This window comes from Carcharodon carcharias, chromosome 33, assembly GCF_017639515.1.
Source record: "Carcharodon carcharias isolate sCarCar2 chromosome 33, sCarCar2.pri, whole genome shotgun sequence".
NCBI lineage: Eukaryota > Metazoa > Chordata > Chondrichthyes > Lamniformes > Lamnidae > Carcharodon > Carcharodon carcharias.
The window spans coordinates 12,308,164-12,324,576 of NC_054499.1; the positions used below are offsets into that span (position 1 = coordinate 12,308,164).

At 45.2% G+C, this 16,413-nt stretch overlaps 1 protein-coding gene across 8 annotated transcripts in view; it reads right to left on the bottom strand.

The window, feature by feature from the left end:
* LOC121272259 (GRB10-interacting GYF protein 2-like) overlaps positions 1–16,413 on the bottom strand; it is a 92,360-nt gene that overhangs the window by 22,606 nt on the left and 53,341 nt on the right. For 5 of the 8 annotated variants that reach the window (XM_041178793.1, XM_041178795.1, XM_041178791.1 and 2 more), the window contains 9 exons: positions 14,608–14,828; positions 12,406–12,541; positions 11,289–11,486; positions 8,786–8,943; positions 7,996–8,158; positions 7,205–7,371; positions 5,393–5,497; positions 4,664–4,761; positions 2,035–2,142 (listed from right to left, as the gene is read on the bottom strand). In XM_041178793.1, coding sequence (XP_041034727.1) covers positions 2,035–2,142; positions 4,664–4,761; positions 5,393–5,497; positions 7,205–7,371; positions 7,996–8,158; positions 8,786–8,943; positions 11,289–11,486; positions 12,406–12,541; positions 14,608–14,828 — 1,354 coding nt within the window. The remainder of the gene's footprint in view (positions 1–2,034; positions 2,143–4,663; positions 4,762–5,392; positions 5,498–7,204; positions 7,372–7,995; positions 8,159–8,785; positions 8,944–11,288; positions 11,487–12,405; positions 12,542–14,607; positions 14,829–16,413) is intronic. The other 3 variants (XM_041178796.1, XM_041178794.1, XM_041178792.1) reach the window with 2 other exon arrangements.

Genomic DNA, 16,413 nt, shown 5'->3' on the forward strand with positions numbered 1-16,413 from the left:
TACTGGTAGCGATTTGAAGATCTGATTTAAATCTCAGACTGTAAAAGAAGCATTCTCCCTAGGCTCTGGTGAAACATTAACCCCACTGAAGAAACTTCTTCATGTAATTGAACGTGGCTAACAATTCTTCGATCACCTGTTCCCCATCACAATAATAAATGACCTATTCAAATAACTCCCCTTTGTCGCAGTTCTTGTGAATTATCGCCAAACTGTGCTGTCTCCACTCCTGTAAGGGAAAACTGCCAGGAGGTTGGGAAAATTCCACTCTGAGCAACATTTAAAAGGGACATTTCGCCCTGGGTTCAACTATTAAAAAAAATCGACCTCTCTTCCATTTACTGGGCTTGGACTGCCTGAAAAATTGACCCATCAAAATTCCACAGATTATATTGTATAGTATATATCTATATCATAGCCAAGTGCACTTCATATTCATGAAATAAAGAGACAGGAAATACACAACATTGGGATCTGAAGAAAAAGCAGAGTTAATTTCTCACTCAAGTCTTCACTCATTTATCTGCACTCAGTAATGGTGACCATGACAACTATCAACGATTGTTGTAAAAACCCATCTGCTTCAGTAATGTCCCTTTAGGGAAGGAGTCTGCCATCCTTAACTGGTCTGGCCTACATGTGACTTCAGGCCCACAGCAATGGGGTTGGCTGTTAACTGCCCTATGAAATGGCCTAGCAAGCCACTGGGCAACAAACGCAGGTCTTGCCAGTGACGATCACATCCCATGAAAGAATTAAAAGAATATCAGAAGGCACCTGGCTCCAGTAGAAATGCAATTTAAACAATGGCATCGGTTTGGGAGGCAGGGATGACTGGCAACGGTGCAGGCAGGTGACACTGCTGGTATTTCGTCTAGGTGCCAACAGAAGCACCAGTAGTCCAGTGACTATCCGCTCCCCCATTTGCCTTCATCTGTATTCACATACTGAACAAAGGATCAGGGGTAGGCTGCTTGGCTCCTCCAGCCCAATCTACGACCAAACACCATATACTTGTTTTTGCCCGATACCCCTCAATACCTTTGATTAACAAAAACTTGTCAATCTCAGAATTAAAATTAATTGATCTAGCATCAATTAGCATTTTGCTGAAGAGAGTTCCAAAATTTCTACCACACTTCGATGTGGGGAAGTGTTTCCTAATTTCAATCCCGAAAGATCTGGTTCTAATTTTTAAACTCTGCGTCCTAGTCCCAGACTCCCCAACCAATCAAAATGGTTTCTCTCTATCAACCCTCAGTTCCCCTTAACATAAACCTTGATAAAATCATCCCTTCATCTTCAAACTCCAAGGATACAACCCTAGTTAAAAAAGCCAAGTGGCCACAAAGAACTTAGACTCATGCATCAATTCTTAGATGAGCCCCTCTCATTTCTATCTTCCCAAAACACTGGCTAACAGAAGAATACAACCTTGCATTAGTATAGTCAGGATAGATTCCATTCAGACCAAGGTTTTACACCTAGGAAACAAGGAGGTGAAATGTCCAGTTGTTCCATTTTCCACTTTGCTTTGAGAGTTTGATTGCTACCCCTTGATCAGGCTAATGTACCAATGCAAACAACCGGCATATGGCCTTCCACCTACAACCTCCCCTATCTGGCAAGTTCTCAATGGCCAGATCATCAGGCAGAACTGTGGAGCTGGGAGCTCAGTCAGTGCCTTTGGTCAGCAAACTGTTCACAACAGTCTACTGATGGAAGAGAAAGGGAGAGAATCCTTAAGTCAATATTGGGGCAGGTACTTCTAGCCTACTGTGGACTCTGTGTCAAATCAACCTATGCCAATTTTGCATTGACGGATTAAGAGTATCACACAAGCAGCAGTTTCTCAATTCTCGGTTGAAGAGCAAATCCCTGCTACAGTATATTGGTTGTGCTGCAGTAGATGCAGTTAATGGCATCACAAAATGTTCTACCTTATGTTTAAACAATATAAGTATAAAATGAAAAGAGAACAGATACTGCAATTATTTCTCAGAGTGGTACATAAAAGGGGGTAAACATTATTACCTTGATTTGAGGGCCTGGATCTGCTGTAGGAACAGCACAAGTTGCTGCTGCTGTTGGGGTGTCATGTTTGCCTTCTGCTGTAGCGCACACTGCACAAGCTGCTGCCGGCTACAAAAACAAGGAGGGGCGTTATAACTTTGTCTCCGACTGTTCAAGTGTTCATCTTTGCATCCATGAACAGGGGCGATTTCCCCAGTCCTCTCTCCCACTGTCGGGGCACAAAACTTCATTGCAAGATCAGATATGCCACAGTAAGGTGCGGAGTAAAGCTCCCTCCGCCTTGCCCAAATTCCCAATCTCTGATCCACCAACACCCCATACCGTGTTAAATTTCTCATCCCCAGTCACCCTGTGTCATGGCATCCGATTGGGATTACCAATGAACACAGAATCAGAAGCTTCATACCAGGGGCACTGGAAAGGGGACAGGCTCTGTCCGAGGCAAATTCAACTCAAAACAGCACAAATCCATGTCCTCAAGTACAACAATCAAAGACAAACCCCCATTAAAACAGACATGGAATTGAATAGTTAGAATCTTTTTGGGACTGGCAAAGTGTGTGTTATGTAGCAGTTACAGCGTTGGATTTGGAGTCACAAGTTCAAATCCCACCTCGGTAAGTGTGAAACCGAATTCAACAAATCTGACGACTCCAGAAAAATACTCAGCCCTGAAAGCTGACATGTTGCAAGATCTCAACTTCTTCACCGCTGTCTTTCAGGGGAGGGCTCCTACCGCCCCTACTTGGTCTGGCCGACATGTGACACCAGTCCCACAAATACGTGGTGGGTTCTTAATTCTCTCTGAAGTAGCCTCTAGCCTTGGTCTAGCCGACTTGTGACACCAGTCCCACAAATACGTGGTGGGTTCTTAATTCCCTCTGAAGTAGCCTCAACCATGCAGGATATCAGTGCTGATCTGCCCTTCCAGATAGGGACATCTTCCAGGAGCAGAAAATCCCAGTTAAAGTTTTCTCCTATGTTGGGGAACACGGAGACCAAACACAACACCCTAAATGAGGACAGATAACACAGCACAGACCACAAGCTGAATGGGGTGTGGTGGGGTGGGGTGGGGAGCTTCTAACGCTGAGAGCTCTGGGCTAAAAGCAGGTGCGATATTTGCCAGATGAGGAGCTTGGTGCTTCACTGCTCTGCATCCAGTTCTATTCCAAACAAAACCCCACAGCAACAAATTGGAGTCTCAGTCGGAAAGCAAGGAAGTTTAGAAACTGAAAGCGATGCAGTGTTCTTCTCCCTCTGGGATTTACTAACGCAACAAGGAAGCCGTACAACACACCAAGTGTGGTCCTGAGGTCAAGGTCACTGCTTCTCTCTCACTGTCATTCCCAAGATAAATCCTCTCAGCACAAATTATTCCTCGCACCAAGTACTCAGGTTAGGGAGAAGATTTAAGCTGCCTCTTGTTTTATTAATGTATTTGAAGGGAGCAGATTTGAGACCTGCCCATTGTTGGTAATTGAGCCAAATTCCCCAAGACTAGGGGATAAATAACTGATCATATGTCTGACCCAGTAAAGACAACTGAAAATCTAAAGCCAGATCAGAAAATACTGGGAATATGCAGCATCTTCTGACCCTGGCCCTACACCTGAAACACTGACTCACCTCTTTTCTTTGCACGTGCTGATCGATCAATCAGTAACTTCTGTTTTTATTTCAGACTAATGGATCTTCCGTGACAACGTTCACAGGCTAAGTGCTATACTGTGTAATACACAATTATTCCAATCAACTTAGGAACCTGGGTCCAGGACCAGAACAAACTGCAATGATTGAAACCTCCCTCTTTGGCACCAATATAATGAATTCAGACCCTAATGATGGTGGACATACCCATCCCACAAACACCACTATCTACCTATTTTGTACACATGAAGCAACTCAGAGACCACAAAAATGACTTGTGGGGGAAAATCAAGTGACCACACTAGTGCAGAAGGGTGTGCATCTCTCAAGCTGGCAGTCAAAAGTCCATCACTGGGTAGGGCAGACTGAACTTTACTCTGTTTAGCCCATGATGTGCCTTAATCTGAGTTGGTAATGGTAGCCATGTGTGCAAAAAAGTGTTCCACTTTCCAATACCAACACCATTCAACCTGACCAGCAAAGGATTCATAGAAGGAAAGGTTGGGTTGAAGAATATGGAGAACACAGCATGACTAGATACCATTATGTAGTGACAGCAGTCGGAATTTTAACTTGGGCCAGGAATCGGTCCACTGTGTCCCAGAAATGGGACATCATCTGGGGGAGTAGGCAGCAAAATACGGAGACCAAGTGCAGTACCTAAAATTGTGCCCCTGGCTGGGTTCAACCCCATATGGACCAGGGATGAACCTATCAACCTAGCATCATCCTATATGCACAGCTCAGAAACCATACCATGGAGTACACACCTCAATTGGGTGTCCAGAGTTTAAAGTCATATTTTTATGCAAGTAACTGACATCACTTGATGTGCAATGCTGAGTGGTGGGGGGGGGGGGGAGGTGTAGAGTGTGTGTGTGTGTGTGTGGGTTGGGGGGGTGGGTGGTGGAATCTCTGAGTGAATGGTTAATTCAAGATATATTGCAGCCTGTAGAGCTCAGGATGGTTCTCTACTTACCTGTTTATTAGTTGTACAAATTGCTGGTACTGAAGCTGATGATACAGGGCAGCTGCCAACTCCCGCTGCTTTTTCAGTCTCCCCTGGTCCATATCGCCCTACCAAGACCAAACAAACTCCATTTGAAAAAATAAAATCCGAGTTCTCCGCCTTTCGAATCAACATGTGCTCTGTAAACCCAATTCTGCAAATAGACTGTTCGGTCACCTTTACAATTAGGTTTTACCACAGGCAAATATTTGTACTGGTTAGTCTTGTGAGACACCTGTGAAATGCAGATAGGGAGAAAAATAAAATGAAAAAAATGGCAGACAATATTAAATGATGAAACTTTTCCTTTTAAAAAATTAAAAATAAAGGATTTGATTTGAAACGATCAGTGATTCACCTACTTACTGGCCAATTGGGAGTAGTGATGGGTGGGAAGTCATCACGTAAACTCATTTTGAGAGGTCTAATGAGGGAAGGGAAGAGTGCACGCAGTGAACTGGAGTCTGATGGCTCCAAGCTGGAGTGCTGTCCAGGCATGGTCCACAGAGACACACCTCACCCAGTCACCAGGCACTGGCACCAGCAATGAAGGGAGTTGGTGCGATTTGAGCGCCACGCTTCAACGGAAATCTTTCTTCAAGAGAAAAAGGATGCATCTGCGATTTTAGTTCATGTCTCGGGTTAACACTGCCTGTCACGTACTGACGTCTAATTTTACAGCCAACGTGTGCCTCCTACCTGCTGACACAAAGTAGCATTTTCAGCAGGGCTGTGAGGAGACCACAATTCCACTTGTCCGTTCTCTTGGTTGCTTGGTTGGTGGTTTACAGAGTAAGGGACAAGCTGTTAAGAAAGGGAGGATAAGGACCCCAAAAAAAAAAAATTTATTCTCATCTTAACTCCTAATGCAAAGAATGCAACGGTCAAGTGGCAACCTAAAACAATCACTACTAAAAAGATGCAACTCAAAAGTGGTTAAAATGATAATGATGATGGTGCAGGCCGTGATTGCTTTAGCACATCACATCAATGATCTGAATAGAGGATAGCCCATTTCTCCAGGGGAGATGGTTACCATTGGCCACACACTCACCAAAGAGAGATCATCAAAGAATAATTAAATGAGAGGACGGTGCATTACAAACGTGCTTCCTGCTCAAGAGCACCAACAGGGACTAAAATAAAAAGTACTTCAATGGCTGCAAAGCACTTTGAGACATCCGGTGCTTGTGAAAAGCGCTAAGTAGATGCAATTCTTTTCAATGCAGACGACCAGCTTTTGAGCTGAGGGTAGGATGCCCAATTTAAAATAACGCTGGGGTGGGAGAGAAATGGGCAGAAACTTAAAAGGAAACAGCAAGAATTAAGAATATCAACCCACTCACAAGCATTTTGCTGGACATGTTACTAAATGATTTTTAAAAATTCTACGTTCTAATCCAGCCTGCTTCGTCGACAAGGCTAAGAACAAATGGTTCTGAAATCTGACGCTCACTGTACACATGGCCAACAAACCAAACCATTGCAACAATTAGATACCGTGGTTTGTCACAACTTCAGTATTTAAGTGCAAGCTGCACCTAAACTAATTCCCCAAATTAAACCAAGGAACGGCTCCACAAATTAGCAGTTTATTGGTCGTTAGATAAAAAGGAAAAGCAGAAAAGTCACTATCATGCCTTCACTTAAATCAGGTCAGTGAAACATGTAACCAAAAATTAGCCACAATTAAATGCACAGCCATTTCCCCACAGAATCTCATCTCCTGCTTAAGCAGCACAGCAGATTGCAGACGAGCTGTTGGTTAGCCTCTTTGCTCCTACCCAACAGGAAACAAACAATCTACTTGTTTGAATCAAGGGGAAGATTAACATTTGCATATGCAGTGCTGGTACCAGTCAAACTAGAAACCATCTCACTCCACAAAGGAAGCTTGGCTCGTAGGTGGCACAGTGATCGTGGACCATGATGCAGAATGCTACAGAGTCAGAGGCCGCAGGTTCAAGCCTGCATCCTATGTTTTTCAGATGGCTGCTGTTTCCAGAGGTGACTGCAGTATCACCTAGATGCTGATGAGGGGCTGCTGATTGAATACCATCGCACATGTCCCCATCGCTCAAGGGTCTGCAAACTAGCTGCTTGTCACCACAGCACCAGAGGCTCGGGAACTCGATTTAAGAATGTCAGCAGAGCAATCCCTGGCTGGCACAACTGCACCCACCTGGGGAGGCACATTGGCATGTCAAGAGGTGGCGGGTCAGAAAGGGTGGAGGACGTGGCTCAATTTAATGCAGTGAGGAAGATATCAGCAAGCTCTCCCCTCCCTTCAACTGGTTACAAGGCAACCTTGCAGAAGATGGTTATATGCGTGCACACAAACCTAACTAAGATGAGTGCACGAAACATGCAGGTCATGTCAAAAGTGAAAAGTACAAAAAGTAGCAAACTGCAGACATGTGAATAAGCTCACGGCACCCTCTCATTGTCAACAACATCCCCCCCACCGCTACCATAAGGAGCATCTAAACCTCAACGATAATGCTGACTTACCAGCAATGGTGGTGGAGAGGGTCCAGGAGCAAAAGGCACTCTTCCCCACATTTTAATCACATCTCCCAAAGGCTGGAAGCCCTCATCACAACCTCGTTTGACCAGCAGGGACATGGGGAAATATCCAGCCTGGAACCAATCAGCCATTTCCTGCGTCGTAAACGGACCTGATAAAAAGTCAACATTAAGTCGTTTTCCGCTTACCCAACTGCTTAATCGGTTACATAACAATCAACAAGCAATTAAAACCACCCCCACCCCAAACTCCCTTGAGCCTGTTCAGCCATTCAACTAGATCATCATTTTTCTGTACCTCAATTCCATTTACCTGCCTTGGTTGTAACCCCCCTCAGCCGAATACACCTGCCCATCCAAGTCTTGGAAGTTTCTTGTGGATCCCCAGCATCAACGGCCTTTTGAGTTAGCAGCCAGGGTGAGGGGAGATTTCCAATGCCCTTGAGGCAAACAGCCTGCTGAGTGCACCAGCGCAGTCATATCACATATATTGGTCCAGGCTTTTTTTTTTGGTTCCAGGGCAGTCAGAAGCACTGGATAGTCATCAAAAGCAGTGACCATGCCAGGCTTTCTCTTCCTACCTTGATTCTGAAGCTTTGATGCCAAAAATAGTGGGACCACAGCTGCCCTGGGTGAGGTGGGTACACTGGAAACTGAGCATCAGACTGTGGTCTGTGCAGTTTAGTGTGACACCAAATGACAGAAAAACCACTCAGTAAGGAACCCAAGGCTCCATCAATTGCTTTTTTTATTAACCACACATCTACTCAACTTACCTTGGATTTCTCCCTGCGGATCCTTGTAGAACCATTTCATGGCTGCCTCATGTGAAAGGGGTAAGGCAGCAGCAGCTCGGCTCCTCTGATCCTGCATCATCTCCACAAACCGCTCGTCGTCCAGCGAGTTGTCATGCAGCGACGCCACCATTTTCTCAGCCTCCTGCCGCACAGAAACCACAAGGTGGGAAGAAACGTGGAAAATCACGTCACATCACGGTGGCGCCAAAACACTGACACTGCCGTTAGAGGACCACCTTTCCATTTCAAAATCAAGCTCAACTTTCCAGCAGTGAGGAAAAGGGCAGTGCCCTCTTACTTGGGCACATACCCTTCTAAGGGAAAGGTCAATTGAGTTATAACCCATGTTGAAACTTAGTAATCCTCCAGGAAATAAAACTGACAGCAAATGCATCACATTGTCGTTTATGGGAGCTTTCTGTGCACAAATTGGCTGCTGCGCTTCCTACACTACAACTATGACTAGACATCAAAAGTACTTCATTAGCTATAAAGTGCATTGGGATGTCTGGTGTTTGTGAAAGGATCCATATAAATTTAAGTCTCTCCTGTATCACAAGTTACACTCTAGAGGACCCATATTTGAGAGGCATAGTTTTAACATAAAATACCAGCTAGAATTTCTTGAGCTTCAGGAAAATGTCCACTGGGACAGGTAAAAGCCAGCCTGCAATATAGTCGTCATTTCCAGATTCTGGGTTTCTGCCAGGAAAGGATAATCTGTCAGTGCAAAGAAATATCCACACGACACAAGAACCCTTTTCCCTACCTGTTCAAAACGTTTCATTCCTTCGTCATCGTCATTGTCCACCGGCACGAATTCAGCAACGGTGCCGGGGTAGGGAGGAGAGGAGGAAGGAGAAGATGATGATAAAGTGGACACTGTTGCTGGACTTAGCTGAGCAGGCTGGCCCACATTGACAGCTTCTATGCGGGAAGCAAAAAAAAGAGGGGGGTCAGTTAGCAGAAAGTACAGGTCGGCAGAAAACACCTCGAGATTCAGCCTTTTAGACAGGGATGTCAGGTAGCACTCAGTAACACGGCACTGGAGCTGCATCAGAGAAAACAGAGATCATGTCTGATATCCCCCTCTGCAGTTCCATCTTTGAATGGCGATGAGTTGAGGTCAGTTTATTTTCCCCACAGCGAGGGAGAGATCAAAGCAGAAAGTGCTGGAATGACAACAGCATCCGAAAGGGAAAGGACAGATGGTTTGAGTTCAGACTCTTTGTTAGAACCAGCTATCACAAACAGTCCACACCCAAAATGCCAACAATCTTTTCTAGTTAATGGCCAGTCTTCTTGTACATTTCCACCATGTTCTGTTTTCATTTCAAATTCCCAGGGCTTTTTTACCTCAAGGCTAAAGGAGAAGGCCAGTCAGCAAGGCCATTCATTCTCTCAGGCCCTAAAGCTGGTTAAAGAATGGCAGTGGCAAAACCCACATTGACAGAAACCATTTTCCATTGCAGGGATATAGGGAAAGATCAAAGGGGTGGGGCTAATTGGACTGCTTCTAAGAGCCGGCGCAGACTTGACGGACTGAACAGCCTTCTTCTGCGCTGTTATTTTACGATTCTGTGAAAACTGCTTTCTAACTACTGCCACAGATTTCCATCCAGTCCAGCCTCTTCAACAAGAGGAGCAAACAGCGAAAATGGAAATTATTTTAAGTGGATTTACTGAAACTGTCAACCAAATTATACTCAGTTTATCAAACAGGAAATTTAAAACAAAAATAAGTTTTCTTGAGAACAGAGGATGGACTACAGGTCCACAGGGAAAAAATTTGCATCTATGGGTTTATACACCGTTTGTTCGAGTCCGACTCCAGCCTTGGGCCGTTACTGTGACTGTGCTTCAATGGTTGCCAAATGCTTTGAGACATCTAGAGGTCATGAAAGATGCTACATAAATGCAGGTTCTTTCTTTTCGTTGCCTGCAGGATTAGGCGGACGCAGCACTGAGGGAGTGCTGCACTGCCAGAGGTGCCAGGAAATAACTCATCTGCCTCTTTCAGTGAATGTGAAATGTACCAACACTGTATTTTGAAGTGGAGTCGAAAGTCCTCCTTGCCCCCTACCCAACATTACTCTCAAACACCAACAAAAAGAATAACTGGTCATTTCATTGCTGCTCAGAGGTGCTACTGGCATTTGTTTACATTTCTTCCATCGCAACAATAACTACTTTTCAGAAGTATTTCATTGGTTTTTAGTGCTTTGGGACATCTTGTGGGCATGAAAGATGCTATTTTTTACATAACTGCCACTGCAAGGATACATTTAAACATATACAAGAGCCCCTGATTTTCCACAAAATCCAGTTGGCCCTACTATTATTAATTTGTGGGTAAGGAAGCCCAATACATTTCAAAAAACATTAATGAATCATACAGAGAGTCATTACAGCCAAGGAGGAAGCCATTTGTCCCATCAACATGCTGTCTCTCTGTAGAGCAATACAATCTTCAAAACATAACAAGTGACTCACAAAGCTGAGTCTCCTTGCTAGGTCACAGCTTATGATCACTGCTACCCCAGGCCTGTTTCACACAGCAATGACGGAAATGGTGGGTGGTGGGTGGGGGGGGTGCTGTGTGTGTGTGTGTGTGTGTGTGTGTGTGTGTGTGTGTGTTTTCAGGGTAGGTGTGGAAGCCACCAACAGGAAGCGACCAATAACAAGAGCTGAGAAAGAGTTACCCAATACTCAGAAAAAGTTTGTGCGGGGGCTGGGGACCCCCGTATACTCAGCTGCCTGTGTACTTCCAGGGGATCTGGCAAATACTTTGTCTCTCGAGAGGATTGAAAAGCTGCTGCAATTTCCATTTGGACAGGCAAAGGGTGTTCCCAGGGGGACACCAGGAACAGTCAAAAAGAAGAATTGAAATGTGGCCCTTGGGGAAGTGACCGTATATATAATATACAGTCATATAATATTCCCTCTAATCATTTTGTGCACGGGTTGCTTGTTGCACTCCATGGTCCCTTTAACTTTGCTGTGTACACACATTTTAGAGGAAACAGTGGTTGCACGAGGCCTGTCTGTTGTGCAATGCTGCTGGGAGCTTAAAGGGATCATTGCATACAGTTGGCAGGGATTTGAATGGTGATCAACCCAAAGGAGTTCCTTCCCCTTTAACTGGACATCAATTTGTGCACTCTTTAAAGTGTTGCATCCACCGGATCCAATTTACAACAGCAGAAATGAAGAATACTATATAGGATTAAAACATAAAGAAATAGTAAATGCTGAACATTAGATTTCTGTACCATCAGCAGGAGGTTTGTTCTGTCCCTGGGTGTCTGACGCAGGATCCGCCATGTCAGGCTCTGCCCTGTGTGTAACGGGCTCACACTCTTCTGGTACCGCGAGAAACACCTCCTGGGCCTGAGATTCCGAGGGAGAGGATGACGAACACGATGGCGAGATCTTGCCATTGTACACCTCTGCTGGCAGATCGGTTCTGTCTGTTGTGGAGAAACAGGTTATTCAGGAGCAAGATCCTTGAAGAGTGGCAGGCTCTTGGATTAGTTTGAAGATCACCCTACATGACATACTAGGCAAAACAAAAAACACCACTGCCATGGGCAGTTCTTGATCATTAGTGAGTGACCTCTGCTAGAAGGTACACGTTATTCCCTCCACAGTCAACTGGCCTGCCAACAAGTTCTCATCTCGTGCATGTGGTCACTCACAGAAGGTTAGGGCCCACGTACCAATCAACTTCCCCTCCCTATCGGATTACATTTATAGTGTAAACTGGAGGCTGCAGAAATTGTGGGTGGCAGAAAGGGTGAAAAAAAGAACTGACAAAACAATCACAATGAGGGCCAGTGTCATCAAAAAGTCAGAGGGTTGTTCAGCTCAAAGGGAAACAATTCCTTATATTGCCACTTGGTGCCCTCAGTACACCTCATAACTGTAATCTTTGCACAAGTCCATTCAATATGTCTGCATTATGAACAGATTGCCCACGCATGGCTAGGCACCTTGCTGTTAACTAATGCTCACTTGGTCGCTGGGGAAGCGTTCCTCCACTTCCCTGGGTAGCACCAGTGCAAACCCACTTGTGCTGTCACCCTCCTGACCAGGAGGTCTTGATGACCAGCCAACTCCACTATTGCCCCTCACCTTCCACACACACACACACACACACACACACACACACACACACACACCTCCCCCGCCCCCCCAACCACACTTTGCTGTCATGTGCTCTCAGCTGGCTCACAGCGTGAGGGAGGGGCCAGGGAAGGGGGAAAAACTGCTGTGAAAGCAGCTAATGTTTGCTGTAAGGAATCTTCAGACGCAACAGAATCTGACTGAATCAAGGCTGTGCTAAATGCAGATGCCTGGTTTAAGATTATCTATGTTATGCCTGGTTACCTGCATCCTCATTTTCCGTCCTATCAGACTCCTTAAAAAATTCCATATCATATTCATTTTCCGGTCGTTCATCCAACTCATCCACCCCTCTGAATTCCAGCTCCTGCTCTTCGGGTATCGGTTCCTTGGAACCTTTCTGTTTAACACAACAATTAAGAATCAGTTAGGAAAACCACAGCATAGGACATGGAATGGATGGTTGGCAGAAAGCAGCAAAAATGACATTAAATAGAATATAGAGCACAGAAACAGATCATTAGCCCAACTGGTCTGCACTGATGCTTGCACTCCACATGAGCCTCCTCCATCTTCCTCCGTTTCAACTTATTTTCCTTCCTTTCTAACATGCTTTCTCCAACTTCCTCTTAAATGAATCAATGCTACTTGCCTCAACTACTCCACAGCAATAGGGGCTTTATCAATGCTTTACTCAAGAGTGACACTGAGCCTGACAAAGAAACAGGAGAAGGCCATTCTGTGTCCATATGCAGCAAGACCTGGACAATATTCAGGCCTTGGCTAAGTGGCAAGTAACATTCGTGCCATACACATACAAGTGGTGGGTAATGACCATCCCCAGAAGAGAATCTAGCCATCTCCCCATGACATTCAATTGCATGACCATCACTGAGGGTTACCAGTGACCAGAAACCGAACTGGATCAGCCATATAAGTACTGTGGCTACAAGAGCAGGTCAGAGACTGGGAATCCTCCTGTGAGTAACTCACCTCCTGACTACCCAATGCTTGTCCATTATCTACGTGGCACAAGACAGGAGTGTGATTGAATATAAACCACTTGCCTGGATGAGTGCAGCTCAACAACACTCAAGAAGCTTGACACCATCCAGGACAAAGCTCGATTGGCATCCCACCCACAAACATTCACTCCCTCCACCACTGACAAACAGTGGCAGCAGTGTGTACCATCTACAAGATGCAGCAACTCACCAAGGCTCCTTTGACACCCGCTTCCAAACCCAGGACCTCTGCTACCTAGAAAGACAAGGGTGACAGATGCATGGGAACACCACCACCTACAAGTTCCTCTCCAAGCCACACAGATCTGGATTGGGAAATATATCGCCTTCACTGTGGATGGAACTCCCTCCCTAACAGCATAGTGGGTGTGACTACACCACATGGGCCGCAGCAGTTCAAGGCAGCAGCACACCATCATCTTCTCAAGGGCAATTAAGGATGGGCAATAAATGCTGGCCTAGCTAGCGACGCGCCCACATTCCATGAACAAATAAAAGGCAGCAAAAAATTCAGCCCCTCGAGCCTCTCCTTGATTTAATTAGATCATATCCAATCTGTATCTTAATTCCATCTACACAGCTAGGTTCCATAATACTTAATATCCTTGCCGATCAAAGATACGTCAATCTTAGTCTTGAACTTTTCATTTGATCCCCAACCTCATTTCAGAGTTCCAGGTTTCCACTCCCCTGCGTATGAGAAAGTGCTTCCCGAAATCAACTCTGAACGGCCTGTTCTAACTTTAAGGTTCTGTCCCATTATTCTGGACTCCCTCACCCAGACCAGAGGAAATAGTTTCTCCCCATATATTCTATCAAGCCTTTTAATCATCAGAAATACGTCATTTACATCACCACTTAATCTCAACTCAATGGAATACAAGCACAGTCTATGCAACCTGTCCTCCTATTAACCCTTTTAGCCCTATTATCATTATGGTAAATCCCCCGCCACCTGCCCCCATCCCCACCCTGTTACAAACCAACAGTCCCTGGTTTGATTCACACTCTGCTTGGAGTTAGCTGATTTCAGCTCACACAGTGGCAATGCAACAATTAACCCTGGGCAAGGGCAGTAGGGAGGTTTTGAAGGCCCTCAAGTTAACCAGGACTCCTGTGTGCATGCACAAACAAACCCTGGGTGAGGGTAGGACTGGACTCAACTGCAAAGCCTGTCCTTGAATTACCAGCCAACTCTCACTGTTTAGGATCAAACATAGGAAGGCACGAGAAGCACCTGCAGGGCCATACTCAAGCAGGAGTCAGCGCTGCCAAAAAAGGAGAGAGAAGAGGGAGAACAGAACAGAAATAGAACCGCATCTATTTAATCAAGTCCCGGAAGGTAGAGGAAGAAAATTCCAACAACACAGACAGAATCACATCCGCAAACCCATATCCCATTCTTCTACCCATCCCACTTGAAGAACCAAAGGCTCTGCACCTTTAATGACATGAAAGCGCCAGATGAATCAAACGTCCCCATTTCCTCTTCTGCATCTTCCAGGCACCACTCGGGTAAATTATCCTTCTCGTCTTCGTAGCTTCCACTGCCTGTCCTGCCCCTCCTGTATGTACGCTCCTCATCTCGCTCCCGGAAATCAAAGTCAAACCTCCGCCGCCGCTGATCAGCGTGGTCCCTCCAGCCTGCGGAGCGAGGACCATCTGCAATGATGGAAAGGTGGGAGGGGGTAGAAACCAGGGGAAAACAATCGTCAGGGACCATGACAACCACACAAGAGAAGATAAAGTAGAAAGGCACTAAGGCATCCAGTGTCAGTTTCCAGCACTCGTATAGGAGGTAGAGCAGAAATTGATGTAGAGCAAATCTCTTAAATCCCAGGGAAGGTTCAGCACAGATTATAAACAGATTAAAAGCTTCCTTTACTCCTGCACCACAATCAGAACAATCTCAATACTGTACCAGCAAGATATCTTCCCACACCAGCCATCCAGTAACTTCAAAGTAAGATTAACTAAATGACAATTAATGGCAGTACTGGATTGAGACTGCCCAAGCTCATATCTTCTTAGAATTTGGTCAAATGGAAGAGGGGACTTCACTCATCACATCAACTTTATTCAACAGCACCTTTCCAAACCCGTGGCCTCCACCACCTAGAAGGACAAGGGCAGCAGATGCATGGAACACCACCGCCTGCAAGTTCCCCTCCAAGTCACACACCATCCGGACTTTGAACTATATAACCGTTCCTTCATTATTACTGGGTCAAAATCCTGGAACTCCCACCTATAGCACTGTGGGTGTATCTACATAACATGGACTGCAGCAGTTCAAGATGGTGGTTCAGCACCACCTTCTCAAGGGGCAATTAGGAAAGGGCAATAAATGCCAATATTACAAACGACATCCACATCCTCTAATCAATAAAAACCCAATACCACCAATTTACAGGGACCTCTGTTTCCTATCACCCAGCCATGACCCGATCCATCTCAGCACCTTGGTGCCAACACCATGTTAGGTAACTTTCTCCACTACAGGTTTCCATGAGACACCTAATTTACGGGGAGATGTTTGTCACTGGACTAGCAATCCAGAGGCTCAGGCTAATGCTCTAGGTATATGGGTTCAAATCCCACCACAGCAGCTAGCAGAATTTAAATTCAATTAATAAACCTGGAATAAAGCTCATCTCAGTAATGGTAACCATGACAACGACCGATTGTTGTAAAAACCCATTTCGTTCACTAATGCCCTTTAGGGAAGGAAATCTGCCACCCTCACCTGGTCTGACCAAAATGTGACTCCAGGCCCACATCAATGTGGCTGACTATTAACTGACTAGCAAGCCACCCAGTTCAAGACCAATAAGTGATGGGCAACAAATGCTAATTTGTTTCTCACCCTTATCGACTCCCTTAGCTACATAAATCAGATATGCTCATTATTCAGGTTATTATTTCGTAAAGCCATGAACTTTCAACACTATGCCAACCTGTTCTTGGCAACTGATTTTCCCTCCTGGTCTATAGTTCCAATGCTTCCCTCTGGAATCATTTCTCATCCTCCAGTACCATCCATTTTTCTAACAGGTGCTGATTATTTGCCAGCTTCCCCAAGAACTCGAATAAAGAATGTGATTCATCTACTGTCCTTTATTCACTCTAACATTATTTAAGTATGCAGCAACCAACTGTGTAGTAATTGATGATTTTATGATGCTGCTCATTCTAAACTCAAGCTGTTACAGCCCCAATAAATATACAACCAAAGGATTAATTCAAC